Source organism: Corvus brachyrhynchos, unplaced genomic scaffold (assembly GCF_000691975.1).
Source record: "Corvus brachyrhynchos isolate BGI_N302 unplaced genomic scaffold, ASM69197v1 scaffold200, whole genome shotgun sequence".
In the NCBI taxonomy this organism is placed as follows: Eukaryota; Metazoa; Chordata; class Aves; order Passeriformes; family Corvidae; genus Corvus; species Corvus brachyrhynchos.
The window spans coordinates 6,551,265-6,573,805 of record NW_008236184.1 but is presented as its reverse complement, the minus strand read 5'-3'; the positions used below and the strand labels follow the sequence as shown (position 1 = coordinate 6,573,805).

The window sequence follows — 22,541 nt, the reverse complement described above, 5'->3', positions numbered from 1 at the left end:
TGACTTCGACCGCTGGTTGGACGAATCAGATGCTGAAATGGAGCTGAAGGAGAAGGTCAGTCCTGTGGGCACCTGTGGCTTGTGCAAGGACAGCAAAGCAAGGACAGCTGTTCTCCTGTGCCTGAACCTGCATTCTTCATTTATGAGCAGTTGCCTGGAAGGCTGATTGTTATTGCTGTTCTATGTAGAGTTGGTGTAAGTGGTACAAATTTTGAGCAAGAATTTGGAAATTGGGACATTTCTGGTTAGAATTGGAACTGGAGACTCTGTGCTGGCTCCTTGCATGTACCCCTTGCCCGGTGTCCTGATTCACAGAGGATCATGTCACTCTGTGATTTGGAGCCCAAAGGGTTGAGTCCTGGGCATTGTCTGTCTGGAAGGAAGGGATTCCACCCCAACACCATCTGGTGAGCTTGAGCAGCTTACTGCGGTGGGGAGGTACAAGACTGACTTGGAAAAGACTTGAACAGACCACATTCCTGCAAATCCCTTTTACAACAAACACTGCCCTGTTCCCCTCTGCAGCCATGAGCTTAGCACAGAGCAGAGAGGGGCACTGCAGTGCCAGGAGCCATGGGCAGTGGAAGGGCAGGCAGAGAGCCTGGGCTGGATGTTCTCTGTTCCATTCAGGTCGCTGGTGGGTCATGTAAGAAACAGCACAGTAATAACTGAGAATTGACACAGAAAGCAGAGGCTTTTTCAGCAAAATCATCTAATTACTACAACAAAACACATGGTGAGGGCAGGATTACTGGTTAACACCCTCTGGCTTTTACTGTACTATAATTTCTAGATGATGAATGTGCTGTTTTACGCTGGTGAAAATTTAAACCTTCTAGCTACTGGCTGCTTGGCTGAGTTTTAAACCCACTAGCTTTGCAGTAGTATAGTTAACAAATCACTTGCTAATTACAGTAAGTCTTTAAAACCTTATCCTTCATCTTAAGGAAGAAGAAAAGATTAACAAAATGAAAATAGAATCCAGAGTCCCAAAGGACCGTAAGTAACTGCATCTTTTTAGTGGGTAAAGTGGGATTTAGAAAGTTTGTTCACTCTTTGTGAACCTCAACTCTTAATGAGCAGTTTTGAGTGACTTGGTGTGTCTTGGAGGGGGATCTTTGTATTGTGAGCTATTAGAAATTTAATAAAAATGGAATGAAGTTTCCAAGGAATGTCAAAAATCTGACTAGCAGGAATTGAGTTCTGGCAGATGATGGCAAAAGCAGAAACCCCCAGTGCACCCGACAATGCTTTTATCACAATCAATAACTTCCCTTTTCCTTGTAAGCTTTATTCTCAGAAAGCCTGGTTTGCAGCTCTATTACCATTGTACTCTGCTCACCTGATGTGTTTATTCTTGATTTTTAGCTTTCAAACACCTGAAGAAGGGATACTTAATCATGTATAACCTTGTACAGTTTTTGGGATTCTCTTGGATTTTTGTGAACATGACAGTACGACTGTTCATCTTAGGAAAAGGCAAGTAATGAGCACTATTTTATTTATATTGGAGGGTTCGAGTTGATTTTCAGTGTTGTTTTTAAGACTTTTTAAATAGCAAAATCTAAAGGGAGACATATTTAGGAACAAAACCATGAATGCATTGCCAAAGAGCACAATGAAAGCCTTTCAAAGGTCATCAAAGTGTCAAGGGCAGGAAAATACTGTCCCCTTGTAATCACAGCTGTGCACTCAGTGAATGATACTTGTGCTCTGCCAGGATCACTTCTAACAAAATCAGCTGAAGCAAAATGTCTTGCTCACTGCAATGTTAATGTTTTTGAAAATGATCTGGACAGAATATTTTGGTTTTGAAGCAAGAACAATCCATTCTGTTGAGGTACAGCACTATTGCTTTTTTTGGTAAAGCAATTACTGAAATAGCCCTTGATCCTTCTGTGTGTGAAATGGAGTAGTGTTTCTGGCCCAACTGCTGTGAGTTCAAGATAAGGCCTATAAAGAACTTACATAATTATGCATCATGTTTTTCTCAAATACAGCTAGAATCCTGTTATCATAAGCTGTGCTACTGCACCAGCTTCCTGAGCATGGAAATTCATTTTTTCTCTAAAATGGTTGGTTTCTTGTGTCTTACAGATTCCTTCTATGACACATTTCACACGATTTCTGATATGATGTATTTCTGTCAGACCCTAGCATTAATGGAGATCATGAATTCACTAATAGGACTGGTCAGATCACCGCTGATACCTGCTGTAGTGCAGGTAATATTTTTAAATTCTTCTCCTTGCTCTTAAGTTTAAAGTAAATGTTTATTTTACACAAATGTTGAGACTGTCCTAAAATAAGTGATGCAACCTCACTGGTACTGGACTAGAGGATTTCTTATTCAAGAGGCAGGAATCCATGCTTCCTAGTCTTGGCTGTGTCAGGCTGTCTGTCTCCTTCCATCACCTGGGTAAGAGAGTGCAGGACAGCAAAAGCAAGAAGTTGATGAAAAGTACATGATTTTGATTTGGTGCCAGTGCCCTTTTTATTCTGGTTGTGGTTGTTGTGCATAAAAATGAGGGTGGATGATTTAAGACTGGGTCCCTTGGATTGTACCTAAATACAGAGCAAGATGCCTACTTGTAAGAAGCAGGTCACAGCTCAGCTGTGAGTTAGTTGTGTGCTCAAATGTGTGAAGAGTAGATATGTTTCTGACAGCAAGGACTTGCCCTTTCTTTTGATGAAGCGTGAACATTCCTTAATATGTTTTTCTTGAACAGGTATTTGGAAGAAACTTCGTTTTGTTTGTTATCCTTGGAAGCTTGGAGGAAATGCAGAGCAAACCTGTGGTGTTCTTCATATTTTATTTCTGGAGTATCACTGAGCTGTTCAGGTAGGTGGGATTTTCCTCCTACCAGGTGTGCACAGAACAAAGTGGTTGTTCCCAAGAACTCTGTGAAGAAGATTTTGATCTTCATATTTTTTGGAAGAGTGGCACCAGTGCATTGGCCCCAGAGGGTAAAAGCTCCTTAAGTCATGGACTGTCACAGCCTTCCTTGATCTGCCAAAGGCTGAGGCAGGGCTGGAGTCTTAAAGTAATACTGCCCTGTTGCTTGATTCCTTGAGGGGTTTGTTGCTTTGAATTTCCATTGTTAAATGAGGTCTTTATCTTTGAAAAGAAGTTACTTTGAAAGGTTTATTAGGCAGCCAGGCAGTTGCCTTCATCCCTGTGTTCAGAATAATGGCCTGAGCTCTGTAAACTGCCCAACAACCGTGTGTCCATCGTCATCCACAGGGACAATGCCTTGAATATTCTTGTGTCATCTGGGAATTGTGTTGGCCACAGAGCGTATATACACAAGACTAATTCTAGTAGTAGTTTCCATTTTAAACTGTTTGTTTCTCCTCACACTGCACTGGTTGTAGGTACCCCTATTACATGCTTTCCTGCATTGGAATTGAATGGAAACCGCTCACCTGGCTCCGTTACACTATCTGGATCCCCCTCTACCCCTTAGGGGCCTTGGCAGAAGGTATCTCCTTAAAACACAGTTTACTAAATAATGAATTCGAGGCTGGACAAATAACTCAATCTCTTTTTTGGTAACTGGACTTAAAATAGTAAAATAGAACAACAGATAAATAGATTTGCTTTGAGGTGAACCAAATATAAGCATTTTGTCTTTCACACTGAATCAAATATTATTTTCAATTTGATATGAAAAGAAGTCTTTGTTATGGAGGAAAGACTCTTTCTGGAGGGGGGAGTAAAAGCAACAAAAGGTTGCATGAACAAGTGGAACAAGAACAAGCTGCACAGGATGCCAGTGCTCACTTCCCTCTACTGACCCAAACCTTTGTCTGCGGGGCCTGACTTGCTCAGCCTGGCCTGGGTTCACACCAGCTCCCAGGTCTTGATATTATCTTGTAAATCACTGCAGAGGACAGGCAGGAGCTTATTCCTGTGTTGCAAACCCAAGTCTGTGAGCCAGGAGGAGCTTTGGGCATTGCCCAATGCCAAGTAGGGGGAGGACTGTGCCTGTTTCATTGGTGGGGGTATTTCTGGATGGCAAATCCTGCTGGCACAGGCCCTGGGGCTGCAGCTGTGTGTGAGAACAGTGTCTCACCAGGCAGGCTCACTGCTGCACCCCCTCAGCCAGGTGCTTCTCACCCTATTATTGCATGTTCAACACCTTCAAAATTGCTGTCATTAATCAGCACTGGCAAATAAGAAGGGACTATGCTGAAATAGTTGGTGTGGGCTGGGTGATTGTATATTTTATCTGTGCTTGGTAATAATGGTGACCTTCTGCTTTCAGCTGTCTGTATTGTTCAATCCATTCCAATCTTCAGTGAAACAGGGAAATTTAGTCTGGGATTGCCAAATCCACTGAACGTCACAATCCAGTTTCCATTTGTGCTTCAAATATATCTTATAGCCTTGTTTTTAGGTAAGTCTTTAATTGTATTTTTCAGTATTGAAATAAAAAGGCCAGTTTCCCCTGCATAACTTGATTTTTCAGAGAAAATTAAATTCCTGCATCTTGGGGACCATGGCAACACAAAATTGCTTGAGGTTAAGCATTATCCTTGTGGATTGTTCATGTAAATTTGTCAGTGATGGAGGGGAACACACCTCCAATGAGCTCTGATTAGCCCTCCAAAAAGGTGATCTTGGTAACAAATTAGCAGCATAAACTTGGGTTAAAAGAATAATTTTTACATGCATTTATAACCATAGCATACTTAGTTTCACCTTTTATGGGGTATTTGAGCTTTGGAATGATTTAGTGGCAATCTAAATAAAATTTCAAATTAAAGCAATTTAGTTAAACATTGAAGTATAATCACAAATGCAACATGAAGTCATGTTTTTCCAGGAAACAATATAGAAGTCTCTTTAAATAGTATATTTAAAGATGAACAGCTGCTTCATACATACGTGGTTTTTGGTGTTACATTTGTAAACAAAATTTAACTTCCTTGTACCCACACCCAATACTCTGGGTAACCACAGCTCATCACAATCTAACCTGGAATTTTAAACTGAGCTTTCACTAGATTTCTCCTGCTCGCCGACATTGCTTAAAGCCACCCTTCAATCAAGTTTCACCCTGAAATACATGGTTCATCCTCCTTAGCTCTGCACAGCTGGTGTCACAACTTCTTAAAGGCAACAAACCTTCTGAGCAGCCCTTTACCGAACAGCCTGTGCAGCAACTCCTGCCTCACCCAGCAAGAAAACACTTGCATGAGCTTTCACTGCTATACACGCCCCTAAATAATTTGTTGTGTGGTGGGTTGGTTGGGTTCTGTTATTGCTTTTTAAATCCAGTACAGCCATTTAGCATTAAAGAGATGAAATGACATCCTACCTAAACACTTCATTCTTTTCCAGGGATATTTGTAAACTTCCGTCACCTCTACAAGCAAAGGAAACAGCACCTTGGACCAAAGAAGAGAAAGATGAAGTGAAGGAGGACTGCAATGCTTTCTTATCTCACTTAAGGACAAGACAAGCCTCTAATTCTTACGGTTTTACCCACTGTAATGCAAAGAATTTTGTAAAATGAAATGACCACGCTAGATTTCATGATTTCATAGTGAATTCAGGTAACATTCCCTTATACTGGATTTTGTTCCCTTTCCATCATCTATGCATGGCATTTACCATTGGACATTTAAACTTGTATCCTGTCAACCAGCATATGAGAAAGAAATCCTATTATCTGCATATGATATGCTTATAATCAGTGGAGCAGCACTAACTAGAAATAGTGTTTTATCTTTTAATTGGAGATTTGCTCTTTCAATATTGCATGCAGATAGGGCTTCTGATGTTGGGATATGCTCTTAGCTGGCCTGTGCTGTTCCTGGGATGCGTCTTGATGGCAGGAGGAGGCACAGTTGGAGACCACTCTGCAGTGTTTGGGTGTTTATCAACCACTGGGATAAACTTGCTCAGCACATACCCCCCCTTTTCTTCTGCAGCATTATTAATGGTGCAGAATTAAAACTGGAAGTAGCTAATGCTGATTTAAATGCTACCAACTTAGTCTGTTTCTAGTTGAGCCTTAACAGAATAGGAGCTCGGTGTGGACCATAGCAATGTGTATTCCTGTAGCAACACATCCATCCACTCATTAGGGAAAGGAAACTGCCACTGAGGGCAGAAATGCTTTCCTGGTTGGTAGAGCAAGCACTGAAACATAACAAGGGAGCATAGGTACCAGCTTTCCCCTGGCATGTGAACCCCAACAGAACTCCATCCCACCCATGCAAAGGGAGAATATGGAACTCTCATGGGAGATGGGGCCCCTCTGATCCATCCTGGCAGGGCTGTGGCTCCTGTATTTATAGCCTTCAGCAAGGCAGCAAAATTGCTTTTCTACCTGCATTTAGGGGTCCAGCAGAGAAGTTGGTGTGTATGGTTTGACTGGCCCCTGGTGGGATGGAACAGTGGGGCAAATAAACTGTATTATTTAGATAGCACATATCAAGTCTTAGTAAGGGAGATCCCACACAGGGTTTGAAGGACCCTTTTCTGTTTGCTTGCTTTAACTACCACCACCACCACCACCAAAGAGAAGCTCCCCCCACATTTCAGGTCATCTGCTGTCTCACCTGGAAACCTTTGGCTCAGCTGACTTTATTTCAGCATGTCCGTCTTCACACTGAGCCTCCCGTAGCTTATCCCAGATTCCTCTGGCCCCTTTAATCCAGTTTTGAAATGTACAGGAAGTTCACTCTAAACTGTACTGTGGTTGTGAACAGGTTGTTTCCCAACTGCCACTGCCCCAGGGCACTGCAGAGCAATGCCAGCAATCCAGAACAGACACTGAAGCTGAGATTAGCTTAGTGCCATGTTACTATTTATCTTTTTCTACTGTAAAACAATATGAACCCTCCAAAAAATTATTTTATATATATTATAAGTAACAAACACCAGAAGGTTTGTGATACGGACCCAGTGCTTGTTACTGCAGAGGAAAGGAAGTAAGTGTTAAAAGGAGACTTTAACAAAGAAGCAGTACAAGCTCCACACTGCATTTCACAAATTGTGTTCTGTCAACAAGAGCCGTGATAAAACTCCTCTTTGGGAGAAGCACAGCCTACTTTACTCAGGAGAGTTGAGCACTATTTACACAATATTTCAGTTAGCACACACTGTACCTATGTTTGAAGTATGTGAAAATGTTGAATTAGCTGAGTAACAGAACAGCAAGGATCACTTTCATATTTTAATTTCTCCGCTGGGCATTTAAACTTCTGTTATGAAATCCGTATGTATTCATCAGTGAAATTGTGGTACCTAGTGCAAGTTGTCATGGATCTTACACTACTGAATTTTAGTCCTTCAGAAAGAATGTGTTTCTATTAATAAAGATTTACAACCAAATTTTGCTTCAGTTGTTTGTTCCTTCAAATTATACAACTTTCTGAGACTTTGTATGATTTGGTATTTCACTTGTGATAAACAGCTGGGAGCTGAGCCTTCACCAGGTCAGTGTTTTGGGCCACACAGCCTCGTTGCTATGAAAATGGAACAAATCCAACTTAAATTTTTATGAAGAATTACTCTTTATTTGTATTATGCAAACAACCACGTGTCCCAAGATTAAGTTACTGTCACAAGCATAAGCACTGCAATGCAAGTGATAACGCTCAGTACAGACTGTCAAGTTGGGCCTAAAGTCAGGGCCAACACCCCAAAATCAGCTCTGTATGTGATCTTGCAGGGTGCTTCTCACACCTTTTCTTTGGACTAATCAAGTTGATGTTTAAAATACAGTAGCTGCCTTTTAGGATACTTTCACCAGTGAGTTCAGTTACATAGTAACTGCATTTTGGGGGGGCCAAAAGCCAAGAGCTGCCTACAACGGCATTTTTTTTTCTCGTCACACGTACCAAATAACTTCCACCCATCATCCAACACCATCATTGGCTTTGGGACACTTTCCACAGTTTCCAGGTCTGACTAAAGCCACCACAAACGAGCTACGTTTGTTTAGAGAGCACTGATGCAAAACTTCCCTGTTTGGATAGGAAGTTCTTAAAACAGTGATTGAACAGGCCCTAAAAAGTAAACAGAAGAAAATTTGAACCACTTGAGCCCTAATCTAGAGAAGCTCCCAAAATGGAGACTTCACATTCTCTCAGTGCTGCTACTGGAAAAATCTGTCTGCAGAGGAGCAATGTTATGATCATAGGCAGCATATTCTGAGGCTCCAGTACTTGCCACTTTGAGCTGCTGAGCTGCATGTGTGAGCTGGAAGGCGGCATCAGGGTGTGCGGTGTCGGGGAGCAGGGTGCACTCCCGCTCCAGCATGTCTGCCACGCCCTTCAGCAGCTCCAGGAAGCCAAAGGCCAGAGCTGCCTTGCGTAAACGATTCAGCTCCTGCAAAGACACAAAACCCCTTTTAAAGCCACTTCAAGCCTTGACATCAAACCTGGGTTTCTTATATCTGTTTGTAAAGGTGACGTTACTCACACTGCTGCTCACAGACAGAAAATGCTTCAGGGCTGACAATGATGATAGTGACACAACTAAACAGTGGTTTTCCCTTGATCCTTTCCTATAAATCTCCACTTCTTCCTTTTGTGCATTCGGCTATTGTACCTGCCTGCTTTGTCTGTGTCCCAGCAGGGCTCCAGCTCAGGCTTCACTGACTGACTGCTGTCTTTAACTGCAGTGTCCAGTAAAATGCAGATACATTGATTTTTCTTCCCTCTAAACTGAACAGTGCTTATGTGCACTTAGGCAGGGTATTCATTCTTCAAGTCTCTGGAGGCTGCAATACCAAACTGCTTCAGCACTAAGCTTGCAAGAGGAATAATTACCTCCAGCTATAGTCTGGTTATGGATTATAATGGTGTGGCCAAATGTGCCTGGAGTTTTGTGTTTCTACGCTTCATTTGTAGATAAAATGGAAGAGACATTTTCAGACTCAGAATGACATCTGCGTTCCTATTGCTCTCTGATCCCTCAGTTTATTTCTGCCTGGACAACAGCACAGAAGTAGCAGGGGTCATGAGGGGCACTTGTAAACATGACACATCTCTGCCACCCTGCCAGAAAATGTGGTGGCAGAGCATGGAAATCAGCCCCCTTGTCTCACCTAACCAGTCTAAGCTTTTGCAGAGCACCACAAGCCCACACAGAACACACAGGGTGGTTCCTCTGTCAAATGCACCACCATCACTATGGATCAAACTTAGGCCAGCCTGGAATGTTACTCACTTTATAGAAGGTTTGTGTTTTTTCAGGGAGTTTCCTTGCATTTCTCAAGATCTTCTGTACATCTGTCTGCAGAAAAGAGGAAAAAAAAAATACAAAAACCGTGGCAGCTTCTGGAGGAAGCTGCAGAACAACCCCCAACTCTTTATGGATAAATTATCCTGACCATTGACAAGACTGCAGCTCACAAAGGCTGAAACATAACTGGTAATTATACTAAATCCAATAAACCAAGCCAGATGCTCCACTGGAGACACAGCTCTCATTAAACAAGCTATGCTTTCTGATTGCATTTTAATCATGACATTGTAAAGAGGCAGTGTTTATAAAATTGAAAGAAAAGCAATAAAGCAATTACATTAAATGGGCAAGACATGCACAGACTGCAATTCCTGCTAAGATGGTTCCTGCTGCTCCAGGTAAAGCAGCAGAACCTGGATCATTACCTGGAGGCCACTGGGTTTGATCCAGACAGTGACATTCTGAGCGTAGCTGCGCTTGTTCTTGGGCTGCAAAGGGAAAGGGCTCTTATTGTCATCCTCCCCATAAGGATTTTCTTTTGCATCTGGGAGAAAAAAGAAAATACAGACTTAGCAACTAAGAATTGGCAAGATCATTCACACAACACTGAGTGTAAGAGTTATTCAGAGGAGTGACCAGTACCTGAAATGGGGCCAAGCTGTGCCATCTTCCCCAGCCATGGGAGGGGCTCAGGACCAGGTTCAAAGAGTGACATCATGAGGTTTGACTTCTTCTTGCTATCAGCTTGTGAATAAAGCATTCCATACCACTCTGGCCTGGGGGAAGGAGCAAATCCACAAAGGCTTAAAAACTTCCACCTCTCTGCCTAGAATGTGCCTCCCTCTCCCTATGTGGAGGCTCAATGTTTGCAATTTGTACTGACAGAAACAAATCTCCAATTAAAAATGCACAGCTTTGTCTAGCAGTGCAGAGTTCTGCACAGAATACAGATATAAATAAGCTTAATTTATAAATAAAGCCTAAATGAGCAAAGTAAGAGATTTTTCAGGCAGACATCCAGCTCCATACCCCAATTGGACGAGAGCCACCATGCCTTCCACTTTCAGGCTGCCATGTAATAAAACACAGAAGTTGGGGATTTTCCCAGCAATCTGATTAGCTGAATTCTCATCTTCAGTGTCATCTGTGATCCCAGGTCCCACCTCATCCCCTTCTGGGGAAGAATAAAGGCAAACAAAGAGAGAACAAGAGAATAAATTCAAACACACGAGCTCTGTTTCCATGACACCACCCTTTACTGTCCGCCTGCAAGAGTTAATTAATACTTTCGTAGAACAAACAGCTGCAGAATGAACTGCTTGGGCGAAGTGGCACAATAATGATACATAAATATTCCACTGCATTGTACTCAAGGACATTAAATATTCATCTTGCACCACATATTTCATGGCTCGTTATTATTCCAAACTGTAAGTTTAGCATGTTCTATTAATAATGATGCTGTTAGCACCCTGGTCCCTCTATGAACTTCCCAAAGAACACAGTATGCAAAATAAGAGAGCTTGTGGTCAAGGTTTTAATTTTAATGCATTCACACAAATATGACATCTGGTATTTTGATAAAGCAGAAAACCTGTGCTTCCAGTCTAAACCACATTACAAGGAAAGCTTACAGTAGTTTTTGCTGAAATAAACCCATATTGCTCACCTCTGTTAAGTGCAATGGGCAGTACCAAGTGTCTGGACAAGACAGGAGGGCTGGAAATGTCAGCAATATCTACAAACCCAACAATTTCTAGATCTGCAGGGAAACAACAGATTTTTAATCCGATTTAAGACAGTTTAAGTCATATTTGGAAATAGCTGAAGTGCATTCAGAGTCAATTTAACATAACCACTTCTTACACCACGAGGTTCTCTGAAGCAATGACAACAGGTAGCACAGGAGAACCCAAACTCAACTGGTGTAAAGGTGTTAATAAGTTAGAAATACATAAAACACACAACTTTTGAAGATGAGAACATGACTTTCAGCATACACATACTGCTGCCCACAAGCTGTGCTGATGAACAATTACAGAATTGGGCACCTTGATATTTACCCTGTACACAATCCATTGCTGTCTTCTAAATTCCAAAGGAGAAAAACCAAATACCTGCTGCCCATGGGAGCTGTGTCCACTAATGGGAGGGCTGGGAAGGTTTTTCTTTGCACAGTTGTTTTTAAAAATAATTCCTCCTCCCTGAAGCTTATGAGGGTGTTCATGGAAAGCAGCCTGTGGCTGTCTTCCAGTCTCTACCCCTAGAAATTGGCACCCTGAGTTCTGAAAGTGCCTCTGTGCTACTCCAGTCCTTTTTCCAGGCACACAAGGATGAAGTAGGATGATATTTTTGTCCCCTGGTGTCACGCATACACCAAAAAATTACACAGCCAGTGACCGATCCTTGCAGAGACAAAGTGGATGAAGCAAAACTACACAAGATGAGAGGTGGTAGTGAAAGGGCAGAAATCAAATTGATTTTAGTAAAAAAGCAATCAAAGATTTGTTACCTGTATTAATTGCTTTAGGAATGGGGTCTATTTCCTCATCTATAATGAAAGGCTCTGGTCTGGGAAATACTTGCACATCAGATGTTAAGTGGCCACACTTGAGGACAGCATGGAATGGTGTATAAGCCAGGTCTATTAGCTTTCTAAAACACAGTTATTAAGGAAAACATAATACATATAAAATGAAAATAGTTTGTCTAAAGCACACTAACTTAGCTCCCAAACCTTTTATAATTACACTTAATTCAATAGTTCTAGTGTTGCTAAATTATGAAACAAAGCAGCATTATCCCACTGATGGCAAATGAACAATAATTACGGAAATTACTGTGTTCTATCTGCCAAGCCTAAACAGATGCTATGGTTTGGTTACAATGACTAAAATAAGTATTGACCATAACCAGTGAAGGCCAAGATGAAATTACAGTTAACAAGATCATAAAATAATTTTTAAAAAGAGTTTAATCAGAACATCTCCTATCACCAGATTTCTTATTATATTTGTTTTCCTTTCAAGATACTAACTTGGAACATTCCCAAAGGCCTGTTATCTACAAGTGTACTCACCCAAACATGGACTGCACATTCTTCAGACACAGGGGGCCATCAATGGTGAAAATCTGTCCTTCCCCATTGTTTAAATCAATGAGCCGCTCCAGGCAGTCTAAGGAATCTGTGCTTTGAAGCTACAAAAAAATAAAGGGAAATATTTTTGTTGAGTGATCTTTTTATCCTCTTTTGTACTAACCAGTATTTTTAATGAAAATATGCACAACACAGCAAAAAGCATCTGACTGGATGCTCCCATGATTTTTTGTTATCTCTCTCCTTTCCAAATAAACCAACATTCTTTGTCTCCCAGGCAATGTTCTCTTATTACTTATCAGAAACAGAAGATTTATTTTAAATATTTTCCCAGTTATTTTGATATATAAACAGTGCTTCAATCCACCAGCTTAATCAAAAGGATCATCTTTGACAGAGACCATGAAGTTGAGATATCTAATTGATACCTAAGCAGAAAACCCTTCTGTGAAGGACATGAGAATACAGGAGTCAAATCAAAAGCAATGCTGTTAATGAAACCTAATCTAAGGAATATTAGCCAAATAGACTTCTTTTTAAACAGTGCTTATGCAGCAGAATTCTAACTCCTGTGAAGGTTTTTAAAGCTGGGATTGAAATTTGCAAGAGAAAGAAAGGAGGAAGAAAATTGACACCTTTCCTTCAAAACTAAGGGAAGCTGGTTTGAACACTGGCTTGGAGACTTTAGTTTTGCCCTCTCACATTTCTACATACAGCTACTGTGTTTTAAGTGCTGGGCATCTTTGCAACAAGTCATTTATTCAAGAATTTAACTGTAGATTAAGAAGAGCCCCAAAAGCATTCAACGTAATTAATGCAGTAATAATATAAATGGAGAAATTAAAATTCCATAATATTCCCCAGGGAAAAACTGACATGATTTATAAAGATTATGATAATAATGCAGTAGCAGTAGATAATAACAGTGCAATAATAAACCTTAAATTATCTTTCACCAATAACTAAGCCCAGAATGTCAACTAAACCTTAAGCACAAGAACATCAACACATGTTTTGTGCTGACCCGGTCGTTAGTTCAGAGAAGACCAACAATTATCCAATGCAACAAAGACATCATAGTAAGACATCACCTCTTCCAGATTGGCCATGCACATGACATAGAGCTTGGATGGGAACGGAAAAGGCAGCGGGAACCTGTTGCTTTCGCTGCGCTGGCTGTGAGTGGCCAGGGAGTGGCGCAGGGAGCCTCTGCCGATGCCCAGGCAGCCGTCGGTGACCAGGACAATCTGCAGTGACAGGGGACAGGTGAGACACTTCCAGCTGCAAGGGGCACGTGAACACCCACACACTGTAGGAGCCTTCCTGCAGCATGTGCTCCTACTGAAAATCCCTGCTCCCACCGGATTTCCTCCACTGACCCGGTCAAAGAACTTTGAGTAAAACTTCCAGAAAAAAACCCATATAAATGAGAAATTGAAGATTGAACCCTTGTGATTTACACAAGTGTGCACAGCAAATAAACATTTTCTTGGCGTCAGGCAGTTGCACTAAAATTTGGACTTCATACATTTCATTTTTAAGTGTACACTAGAAGCACAGTGACTACACAGCCAAAAACCAGCCTGCTGCTGTTGGACTCAAGAATCCCAGGTCAATTTTCAGACGGAAGATAAAGCTATTTCTTCTGCAGAATCTGGAGAGCAACTCAACTTCCACTACAAGCCACAGAAACCTTAAAAAGTGTAGTATTAATGATCTTTGTTCTGCTGCAAATACAGCTGCAGTATGCTCACATTTTGCAGCAGAACTACTACAGCAAGAATACACACTTTTCCGTTCAATTGCACATCCAGAGTCAATCCTTGTGGAAACCTAATAGATTACACTGAATAATGGGATTATTTACACTCAGCTGTGACCCAATCACTTCCAGAGGAGTAAAAGAGCTGCTCCTTCAATGCTGCATGGCAACTGCAAGCAGAATTTCTGGCTGCTAGGTAAGGAAAATCAAATCCAATTGGAACTCCATGTGTAATTGCTACATCCAGATTTGTATTCGCTCTTCATCCTCAGTCTCTCTCGCAGTCTCCTCAGAACTGTTGCTCACCAGTGATGTTTTCCACTACTCCAAGACTGCACAGTACATTCCCCAGTGCTCTTCACCACCCCAGCACCTGAAGTGCCAGTAAAATGAGCCATGACACAAATGAGAGACCAAATTGTTGAGGTCTATCTCTGCTTGGTTTTCGTACCTTTCTTGTTCTTTGCTTTGAATGTTTTTTGCTGTCCCAAGGTGCCTTTTATCTGTGTTAGATGATGAAGCACTGCCTAACCAATAAGCCTCTTTCCTTTTTCTCCTTAAGGAATATTGCTTCAGGCATCTTCCCAGCTCACTGAGCTGCAAAATTACTGAACTTAAATAAAGTGTCTCAGAAAACCGAGGGTTAAAAGCAAACTCTGCCATAAGAGGCAGCAGATTTGGAAGGCTGAGAGCTTTGAGGGCTGAATGGAGTGTGTGAGCAGCTGCATGGCAAATGACTCATTTGGGAAAGAAGTCAGATCAAAACACACTCAGTGCAGCCCCATGCTGTTGGTTGAGAGCTGGAATTGTTACAAGCCCTGGAAACCATCAAGGACTGGAGGGGAGAGGTTCATGCATGTGTGACTACACCCCTTCCAAATGAAGTGGGGCTCCTGGGACAGCAGATTGCATCCACATCAAACATCAGGCCTGCACAACAGTGCTCCTGAGCCACATTTTATAATCCACTGCACCACAATAACACATTGGGCAGGAAACGGCCTCATTTTTTCCTGCTGCTGAATATTTTTATAAAGAACACCTTCTGTTCATATTCCAGATTTAGCCAAAATACTAATTCTTTGTGTTTTTGCAGCACCAGCATGCCTGAGAGTATTCCAAGCTTCCAAATTACATTTACATTTCTATCTGCAACTCACAGGCATAGAATCAATCAATCACAGAATGGTTTGGGTTGGAAGGGGCCTTGAAGATCACCAAGTTCCAATCTCCCTGCCAGGGATAACTAAATATGCAGTCAACTTAAAACAGATACCGGGCAAGGAATTGCTGCCCCCCATTCCGGCTGGACAATATTGCAACCCCCCAGCAGCGCCGACTCCAAACAGGTCTTGTCATAATCATCCATGTTACTCAGGGCCTCCTGCAAAGACAAACACCACAGTCATTGCTGGGGGAATATCCCTGCCAGAAGACACCCAACAGTCACTCATGGCTCTGTGCTAAGGCAGCACCTTTGCTCTGCAGGGTAACACAGCTCCATTGTGACACAAAGAAATAAAAAGGGAGAAAGGTGTAAGAAATGATGAATGAGATCATGAGGCAATGACAGCTGATGTGGAAGGAACTGTAATATAAACACAGCTCTTTAAGAATGAAAAAACACCTTCCCATGTCTTAAAAAGGTGAAAACCTGAGGCAGTATCTAATGGGAAACATTTAGCTGAGAAAATCCTCGCAGGTGCAAGAGCAGCTCAAACTCCTCAGAGATTCAGAGACCACAAGGAGTTTGTCTCACAAAAACTCTGGCAGAGTAACAAACCCAAAACTCGCATCTGGATCCATAAACCAGCTTTTCTCCTAAAGTGAAAACCTCACATTTAACACAGCATCACCAGCGTGCAGCTGTGAGATGAACTTGCTAAAGGAGCCTGGTCGGGCTCTCGGCTTGCAAAAATCCTCCAGTGAGCTCTTAGGGAAGTGAAAATAAATCAGAGAGGATGCACTGGCACTCAGCTGCTAAACTGCAAACATAACAGAAAATAGCCTTTAAAATCTCTTTGTCCAATGGACAAATCTAAACCATGGTGCCCTGTGACAGCAATGTGTCATTTCCTCCTAAATATGAGGGTCAGATATAAATGTACAATTTTTACTGGATTCAGAGGCTCCAGTGCCTTACTGCATTCATGTGAAATTTCCCTCTTGGACTTTCTCCTTTCCATTTCCTCCTCCCAACTTTCCACCACATCCGTGAGGCCTAAAATCACTTACTCTCACACTTGCACTGTTTTTGCTGCTACACACTCTCATCAGCACCTTCTTTCTACCAAATCACTTGACTCAAAGCCTTTCTAAATGATCCTGTCAGTTGCATCGTTTATCAGGAGCAAACCAACAACTACACATAAAAACAGGGCCATCACAGAACCAACCACTTGTAGAGCTTCATCAGACAGCCCTTTCCTCCATCCCATTTTGAAGTCAACGAGTCACACTCCAGTGCTCACCTGCAGAAGTACAATTTGCAAAATAGCAAAATGTTTCAAACACACTGATTTCACCTACCCTTAAAATAAGGGAAACCCACTCAATTCAAGACGTTGTGCACAAGATGATACCAAATCACACAATTCCACCGTGCTTTGGTGGTGCAATTGGCTGATTTTTTTTAAGACGTTGACGGTTTATTACTTTCGTGTTCACACTCCCTACCTGGAGCGTGTTGTAGTCTCTTGTGAAGGGCACCATCAGCTCCCAGAGGGATGAAAACACGACCAAGGCCGTGAACTCCAGCTTGTAGTTGGTGGCCATGTGCTCGAAAAGCATGGTGAGCCCGTGGGCAGCAAGGTGCTTGCGCTGGTACTCCTCGGAGCCCTCCACCGACACCGGCCGTGTCATGGACAGCGACACGTCCATCACCACCACCGTGGGCATGGCGAGCTGCTCCTCCGCCGCCCTCACGGACGGGATCAGCCGGGATCACCTGCCTGCAGCGGGAGGAAAAGGCACAAATCATTACCAAAGCTGTAGTTGTGGAGCCACTTCACGCTCACCCCGTGGAGAAGCGACAATTACCCTTTTCCCCCTCAAAACGTGGGACTGAGCACAGATTAAGTGAATGCACGGTGAACCCCACACAGCATTTCCAGCCGGGTACAGAGCAAGGCCTGGAGACGGCAGGAGCTGAGCCTCGCTGGGGAAAGGGCGCAGCCCCGCCGCTCCGAGGGCGGTCCGGCAGGGATCCAGCCCTCCCTACAACCCTTCGCCCTCAGCGGGGCCTCTCCCCGGAGCGCTCCCGGGATGGCCCGGGCTGTGCGGCGGCTGCGGGCTGGGAGGAGGGCAGCGGAAGGGAAATGCTGTTGCACACCCCGGGCCCGCCGCGCCGCCATGCGTCCGTCACGGCAAGCGTCCCCCCGGAACGCGCGACCCGGGCGGGAAGGGCCGCGCGTCACGAAGCCCATGAGGGCTGAGACCGCACGGGAAGCGGGAAAGTTGGATGTCCATGATGTGGGAATGTGGTGCCCACGTAAAATAAACCGCTATGCGTGGAGAAGGGTTTATGGATAAGCATCCCGGCTGGGCAGTGCGGCTCCTTCTCCCAGTTCTATACGTGTGGGAGTGAGGTGGGGCGAGAGGCAATAAACTCCAGTGCAAAAGTGATGTATTCCCGAAATTGTGTGTTCAGACAACAGTTTGCTTTAAAATTATCATAGAGTCACAGAATAGTTGAGCTGGAAAAGCCCTCCAAGATCATCAAATCCTACTATTCCCCCAGCACTGCCAAGGCCACCATAAGCCATGTCCCCAGGTGCCACATCCATACAGCTTTTAAACCCCTACAGGGATGGGGACTCCACCACTGCCCTGGGCAGCCTGTTCCAATGCTGGACAAGCCTTTCAGTGAAGAAATTTTCCCTAATATCCAACCTAAACCTCCTCTGGTGCAACTTGCGGCCATCTCCTTTTGTTCTGTCCCTGTTCCCTGGGAGCAGAGCCTGACCCCTCCCCGGCTGCCCCCTCCTGTCAGGGAGTTGTGCAGAGCCAGAAGGTTCCCCCTGAGCCTCCTTTTCTCCAGGCTGAACCTGTCCGCACGCTCCCCCCCCCCCCCCCAGCTCCCTCAGCTGCTCCTGGTGCTCCAGCTGCTTCCTCAGCTCCATTCCCTTCCCTGGACATGCTCCAGCCCCTCAGTGTCCTTCTTGGCATGAAGGACCCAAAATCAAATCATAATTTTCTAATTCACCTGTGAAAAATCTGATTATTAGATTGTTGTGACTGTTAAATCCTTGGCCAGGGATGTTGTTAATTCCTACCCTGTGGAGCTGCACCATATCAGTGCCACAGAAGAGTCACAAGAACCATCCCCAGGTTGCTGTGCCCAGCAGGTCCCTGCTCCCTCCCTCTTCCTTGGTGCTCCTGGCACAGGGCCTGAGGAATTCTTCCAGGAGACAACGAGTTTTAAACCTCCCTCTGGCATTGCAAAGTAGATACATACTGTGGCAAAGGCCAGCAGAACTGCTTGTCTGGTATCTGGCCTGTCAGCCACAGGAGATGCTTCAAAATGCAGCTCCATGTGCCTTGTTTAAAAGTGTTTCTATGTGTGATTTACCCCCTGCCAGTGCCGTGAGGGTGATCCTTGTCCACGGCTACTGCTTCAATCCAGTAGTTTGTGAAGGGGATAATCACCTGCCCTCACATTGAGAATAACCTGTGATAGCAGACAAAGGTGTTGGCTTCAGAGATAGACCCAAATCTATACAATACTATTTAATCTTCTTAGGGGCTGTGCATATTAAATGGGATTGGCTATTCCCCCACTAACATGTCCTTCACACCTGACCCGCTCTTGTTTTAGGACTCTACCAGCAGAGGAGACATTGTGAAAATTTTCACCTGCGTCTCTCTGCAACAGCATCTCCCATCTGGCTGTTCAGTACCAAAGAAGTTTCCAGCACTACACCCAACCCCTGGAACTCCCCTTTCTCCTGGACAAACCTTTGGAAGGTAGGCTGGGGAGGTTTGTTTGATTGCATTGGATCTCGTGTGACTGAGACAGGAGTTTATCAGGAGCTGACCTAGACTTACAAGACTAGAGAAACAATTCCTCTGGTCAGGAACTGTGAAAGGTTGGAGAGCTCTTAGAACTGATCCTAGCTTCGGATGTCTTTCTGTTTGCAAAAAGGCTTTTCAGCAGCTCATTTTGGAGAGGAGAAGTAAAACCAGTGTTTAAATAGGATTGTGTGCATACATCTGTGTCCTCTCTGTGCCATCCTTTTAACTCTCCTATCTTTGTTAGGGAGAGTGATTTTCTCATAATGTGCAATTTGTTATACCTATTGCAATGTTCTGCCACATGCATGTTTATGTTCTTTTTACGTATGAAAAGCAAAGCTTGTTTCATCTGTTTATTTGGTACTCCCATGACCCTCTATTACTGTTGCCTTAGTGATCCTCTCAACAGTTTAAATTAACGTTGCCTGTTTTGCAAGAAATTTAGGCTGATAACTTCCCTGGGTGTTATGCAAGAGGGTAAGTCTGTGATAACTTGAATGAAGAGCTTACCTGAGAATGATTTAGAAAACTATGATTCACATCCAGCTAAAGAATAATGTAACATGCCCACTCTGAGGAAAAAAATAATCCATGAAGAATGTCCATTTAAGGTAAAACATTCAAGCAGTACTGAAAGGTAAATTCTGTCCAGGCCCAAACCCCTGTCTCCATGCTGTCACAGCTGCAGGCACTGTCACTCTGGCATTTACAATTTCTCTCCCTTTCTAAATGCTGCTCACATAATTATGCAAGATATGCTAATTACCCCCAATAAAAGGTATGATTACAATTCCACTTTGCCAGTTCTGATTTCTACAGAAAGTCCTGAAAAGATGTAGTCATAGAAACAAATGGTTGCTCAGCACCCCCAATTTTACTAGAACCACATCTTCCTCGTGCTCTGCTCAAACGGAAGGAAAAAACTTACCCTTCCTTGGATGGTTTCCTGGGGACTGAAAGGCTGGAAAGCCACAGAGCAGCATCACTGGGAACTCTAAACCAGTTTCAATCCTCCTGCTGAGGTTATTTTGGTGAATAACTGGTTTAGGAGGGAGTTTTATACAGCTTGGTCTTGTCTTCAGAGCATCATTTCTAGCAATTTAAAGTTGGTTCCTTGACAGAAGCCGTATCTTCTCCTCCTGCAGAACACTGACCCAGTTTATAATATTACAGAATAACAACTGGACTGCAGTAAAAGCACAATCCTTAACAGCTCCTGGATATGGGCATTTGTTGGGATCAGAATTCAGCTTGGATTGGACTGTCTCAGCCAACTCCTCTCTATTAAGTCAAACCTATGACTATTAATCAGCATAGCCTACAGTCATATATAAAAAAATAGACTGAAACCTGGATCTAGATGTCTTGTTACTCATTTAAGTTAATTTCTTTTTAATGAATAATAGAAAAGCAGTCAGTGAAGTCTTGCTGCCCAAATGGTGGAAAGTTGCAGTACTTTGTTTCTCACACCAGATTTTCTTTTGCAGGATTCCTCATTTTGTGCCATGCAGTTCCAGTCCTGATGCTCCAGATCAGCAAACTGCTGACCAAGTGAAGTCTTCAGTGGCTTCTGGACACTGAGTTCTGAGTTTTGAACCTTTAGGAAATGCATTTACCACAGAGGAGGCGGCTACAGAGGAACCGAATCCTTTTCTTGCTTGCCATAGTGTTGGTCCTCTCTTTCTGCCAGCTCCAGTTCAGCCCCTCTGCCCTTCCAGCATCACAAAGAGTCCCCCAACCCACAGACCCTGTCAAAGTGACCTCCAGGGACCTCCCCAGCAACAAGACTGCTGTAAGAGGCAATGCCACAGCACCCAAAATAAGGCACTGTATCTATGTGGACCCTGAGCCAGCTGTGCCAGTCACTACATCAGTGGGTACAACACCACAGCAAGAAAATGCCAGTGAAAGCTCCCAAGATGAAAAACCACCCTATGAGTCCAAAGGAGAATATCCCCAGGACCTATTCAGTGTGGAAGAACGCAGGCAAGGGTGGGTTGTACTTCACATCTTTGGCATAATGTATGTTTTTGTGGCCTTGGCCATAGTGTGTGATGAGTATTTTGTCCCTGCTTTGGGAGTGATCACTGAGAAGTTGCAGATCTCTGAAGATGTGGCTGGAGCCACCTTCATGGCAGCAGGTGGATCAGCACCAGAACTCTTCACCTCCCTCATAGGTGTCTTCATCTCACACAGCAATGTCGGCATCGGTACCATTGTGGGCTCAGCAGTGTTTAATATCCTCTTTGTTGTTGGCACCTGTGCCCTCTTCTCAAGGGAGATACTCCACTTGACATGGTGGCCCTTATTTAGAGACATCTCATTCTACATTGTAGACTTACTGATGCTCATCCTGTTTTTCCTAGACAGTGTCATTGATTGGTGGGAAAGCCTCCTTTTACTGACTGCCTATGCCACATACGTGTACACCATGAAACAGAACGTGTTCCTAGAGCAATGGGTGAAGCAGGAGCTCAACAAGAAGTCAAATGCTGTGCAGGCAGCATCAGCAGAGCATATGCAGAAGGTTGGTGTCATTAGAGTTCAGAGGGCAAGTTGGAAGTAACTTTTTCTAAGGTAAACCACAAAGAAAAACTGCATCTCCTTCACAAAGCACATATTTGAACCTCAGAATACAGGTACTGGTCAATAATTATGGTATTAAAATGAGGGAAATGCAAACTAGACAGAGATTCTAAGAGATTGGAGAACTCACTAAAAGGGAGTTCTACTTGTGCAATTACTAAAGGTCTCAGTTGTGGTTGCTTATGTGCTTTCAAAGATGTGTGGAATTTTGCTTACTTGGTTGTTGTAAAGAAGTTTCAGAATGAACACTTGCAGGAACACATTCTTGGTCTGGGAATAAGGTTGGACAATTCTGGTAAATAGGGGGGAAAAGGCTTCTGTCCCAGCCTCTTGCAACTGAGAGATGTTGGAGGAAAATTCTCTTTTCCCTTTCTGAAGCCATATGGGTTGCTGGGATGCTGGTGGTATCACTCGTTACCTGATCAGCAGCACAGAGAGGCATCTGGCAGCCTTTAGCAACCACTGCCAGCTCTCCTGGGCAGCATTTGGCAATCAGATTGAAGTGCCCAAACCCAATTCCATGCCACCAGATTTCAAACTGTCCCCTGGCATTGCAAGCTATGCTAGTTGGATGTGTCCCTGGCCCTCAAGCTTGCTTTGCCTTCTGATCCTGGCACTCCACATCATTTAAGGAAAGGAAGGAAGCAGATGAGGAAAGTGAGGATAGTTGAAGTGGTGCAGAATCAAGAAACTACTTCTCTTTCCTGCTTCTGGTTTGTTGTTCAGCCAGTGCTCATGGCTGGGAGTCCTGAAAGCTCCTGTGTTACATTCCAGTGGGATACATGTGCAAGACTATGGCAGTGACACACTCACATCACTGTGGACATCACCAAGCATCACAAATTGAATCCAGCCCTGCACTTGAAGTTTACAGA

The 22,541-nt window shown here is 43.5% G+C and overlaps 3 protein-coding genes across 5 annotated transcripts in view; 2 read left to right on the top strand and 1 right to left on the bottom strand.

Annotated features, from left to right (window-relative positions):
• The window catches only part of HACD3 (3-hydroxyacyl-CoA dehydratase 3), an 11,852-nt gene extending 4,504 nt beyond the window's left edge, over positions 1 to 7,348 (top strand). Inside the window, 8 exon segments of the mRNA XM_017737058.1 lie at positions 2 to 55; positions 948 to 999; positions 1,369 to 1,479; positions 2,098 to 2,225; positions 2,730 to 2,842; positions 3,376 to 3,482; positions 4,269 to 4,400; positions 5,348 to 7,348. Coding sequence (XP_017592547.1) covers positions 2 to 55; positions 948 to 999; positions 1,369 to 1,479; positions 2,098 to 2,225; positions 2,730 to 2,842; positions 3,376 to 3,482; positions 4,269 to 4,400; positions 5,348 to 5,424 — 774 coding nt within the window. The 3' untranslated portion in view covers positions 5,425 to 7,348.
• Positions 7,349 to 7,506: 158 nt separating this feature from the next.
• VWA9 (von Willebrand factor A domain containing 9) lies at positions 7,507 to 17,410 on the bottom strand. Its single transcript, XM_008637532.2, has 12 exons — positions 17,107 to 17,410; positions 16,744 to 17,018; positions 15,344 to 15,451; positions 13,397 to 13,552; positions 12,288 to 12,406; positions 11,721 to 11,863; positions 10,878 to 10,970; positions 10,238 to 10,382; positions 9,851 to 9,984; positions 9,634 to 9,752; positions 9,191 to 9,256; positions 7,507 to 8,347 (listed from the first exon to the last, which is right to left on the bottom strand). The coding sequence occupies exons 2-12, from the start codon at positions 16,963 to 16,965 to the stop codon at positions 8,096 to 8,098; spliced, it is 1,557 nt and encodes a 518-aa protein (XP_008635754.1). The 5' UTR covers positions 16,966 to 17,018; positions 17,107 to 17,410; the 3' UTR covers positions 7,507 to 8,095.
• A 1,424-nt stretch (positions 17,411 to 18,834) lies between these two features.
• The window catches only part of SLC24A1 (solute carrier family 24 member 1), a 15,838-nt gene continuing 12,131 nt past the window's right edge, over positions 18,835 to 22,541 (top strand). For 2 of the 3 annotated variants that reach the window (XM_017736274.1, XM_008637521.2), the window contains exons 1-2: positions 18,835 to 19,032; positions 20,568 to 21,607. In XM_017736274.1, coding sequence (XP_017591763.1) covers positions 20,687 to 21,607 — 921 coding nt within the window. In that variant the 5' untranslated portion in view covers positions 18,835 to 19,032; positions 20,568 to 20,686. The remainder of the gene's footprint in view (positions 19,033 to 20,567; positions 21,608 to 22,541) is intronic. The other variant, XM_017736280.1, reaches the window with a different exon arrangement.

What these genes read in the sequence shown, in the direction of transcription:
- VWA9 (XM_008637532.2), bottom strand. Translation starts at nt 16,965, where the DNA reads ATGCCCACGGTGGTGGTGATGGACGTGTCGCTGTCCATGACACGGCCG. An exon ending in TCAAACCCAGTGGCCTCCAG is followed by an intron (nt 9,257 to 9,633) that starts GTAATGATCCAG and finishes TCTTTTCTGCAG; the next exon opens with ACAGATGTACAGAAGATCTT. An exon ending in AAACACAAACCTTCTATAAA is followed by an intron (nt 8,348 to 9,190) that starts GTGAGTAACATT and finishes GTGTCTTTGCAG; the next exon opens with GAGCTGAATCGTTTACGCAA.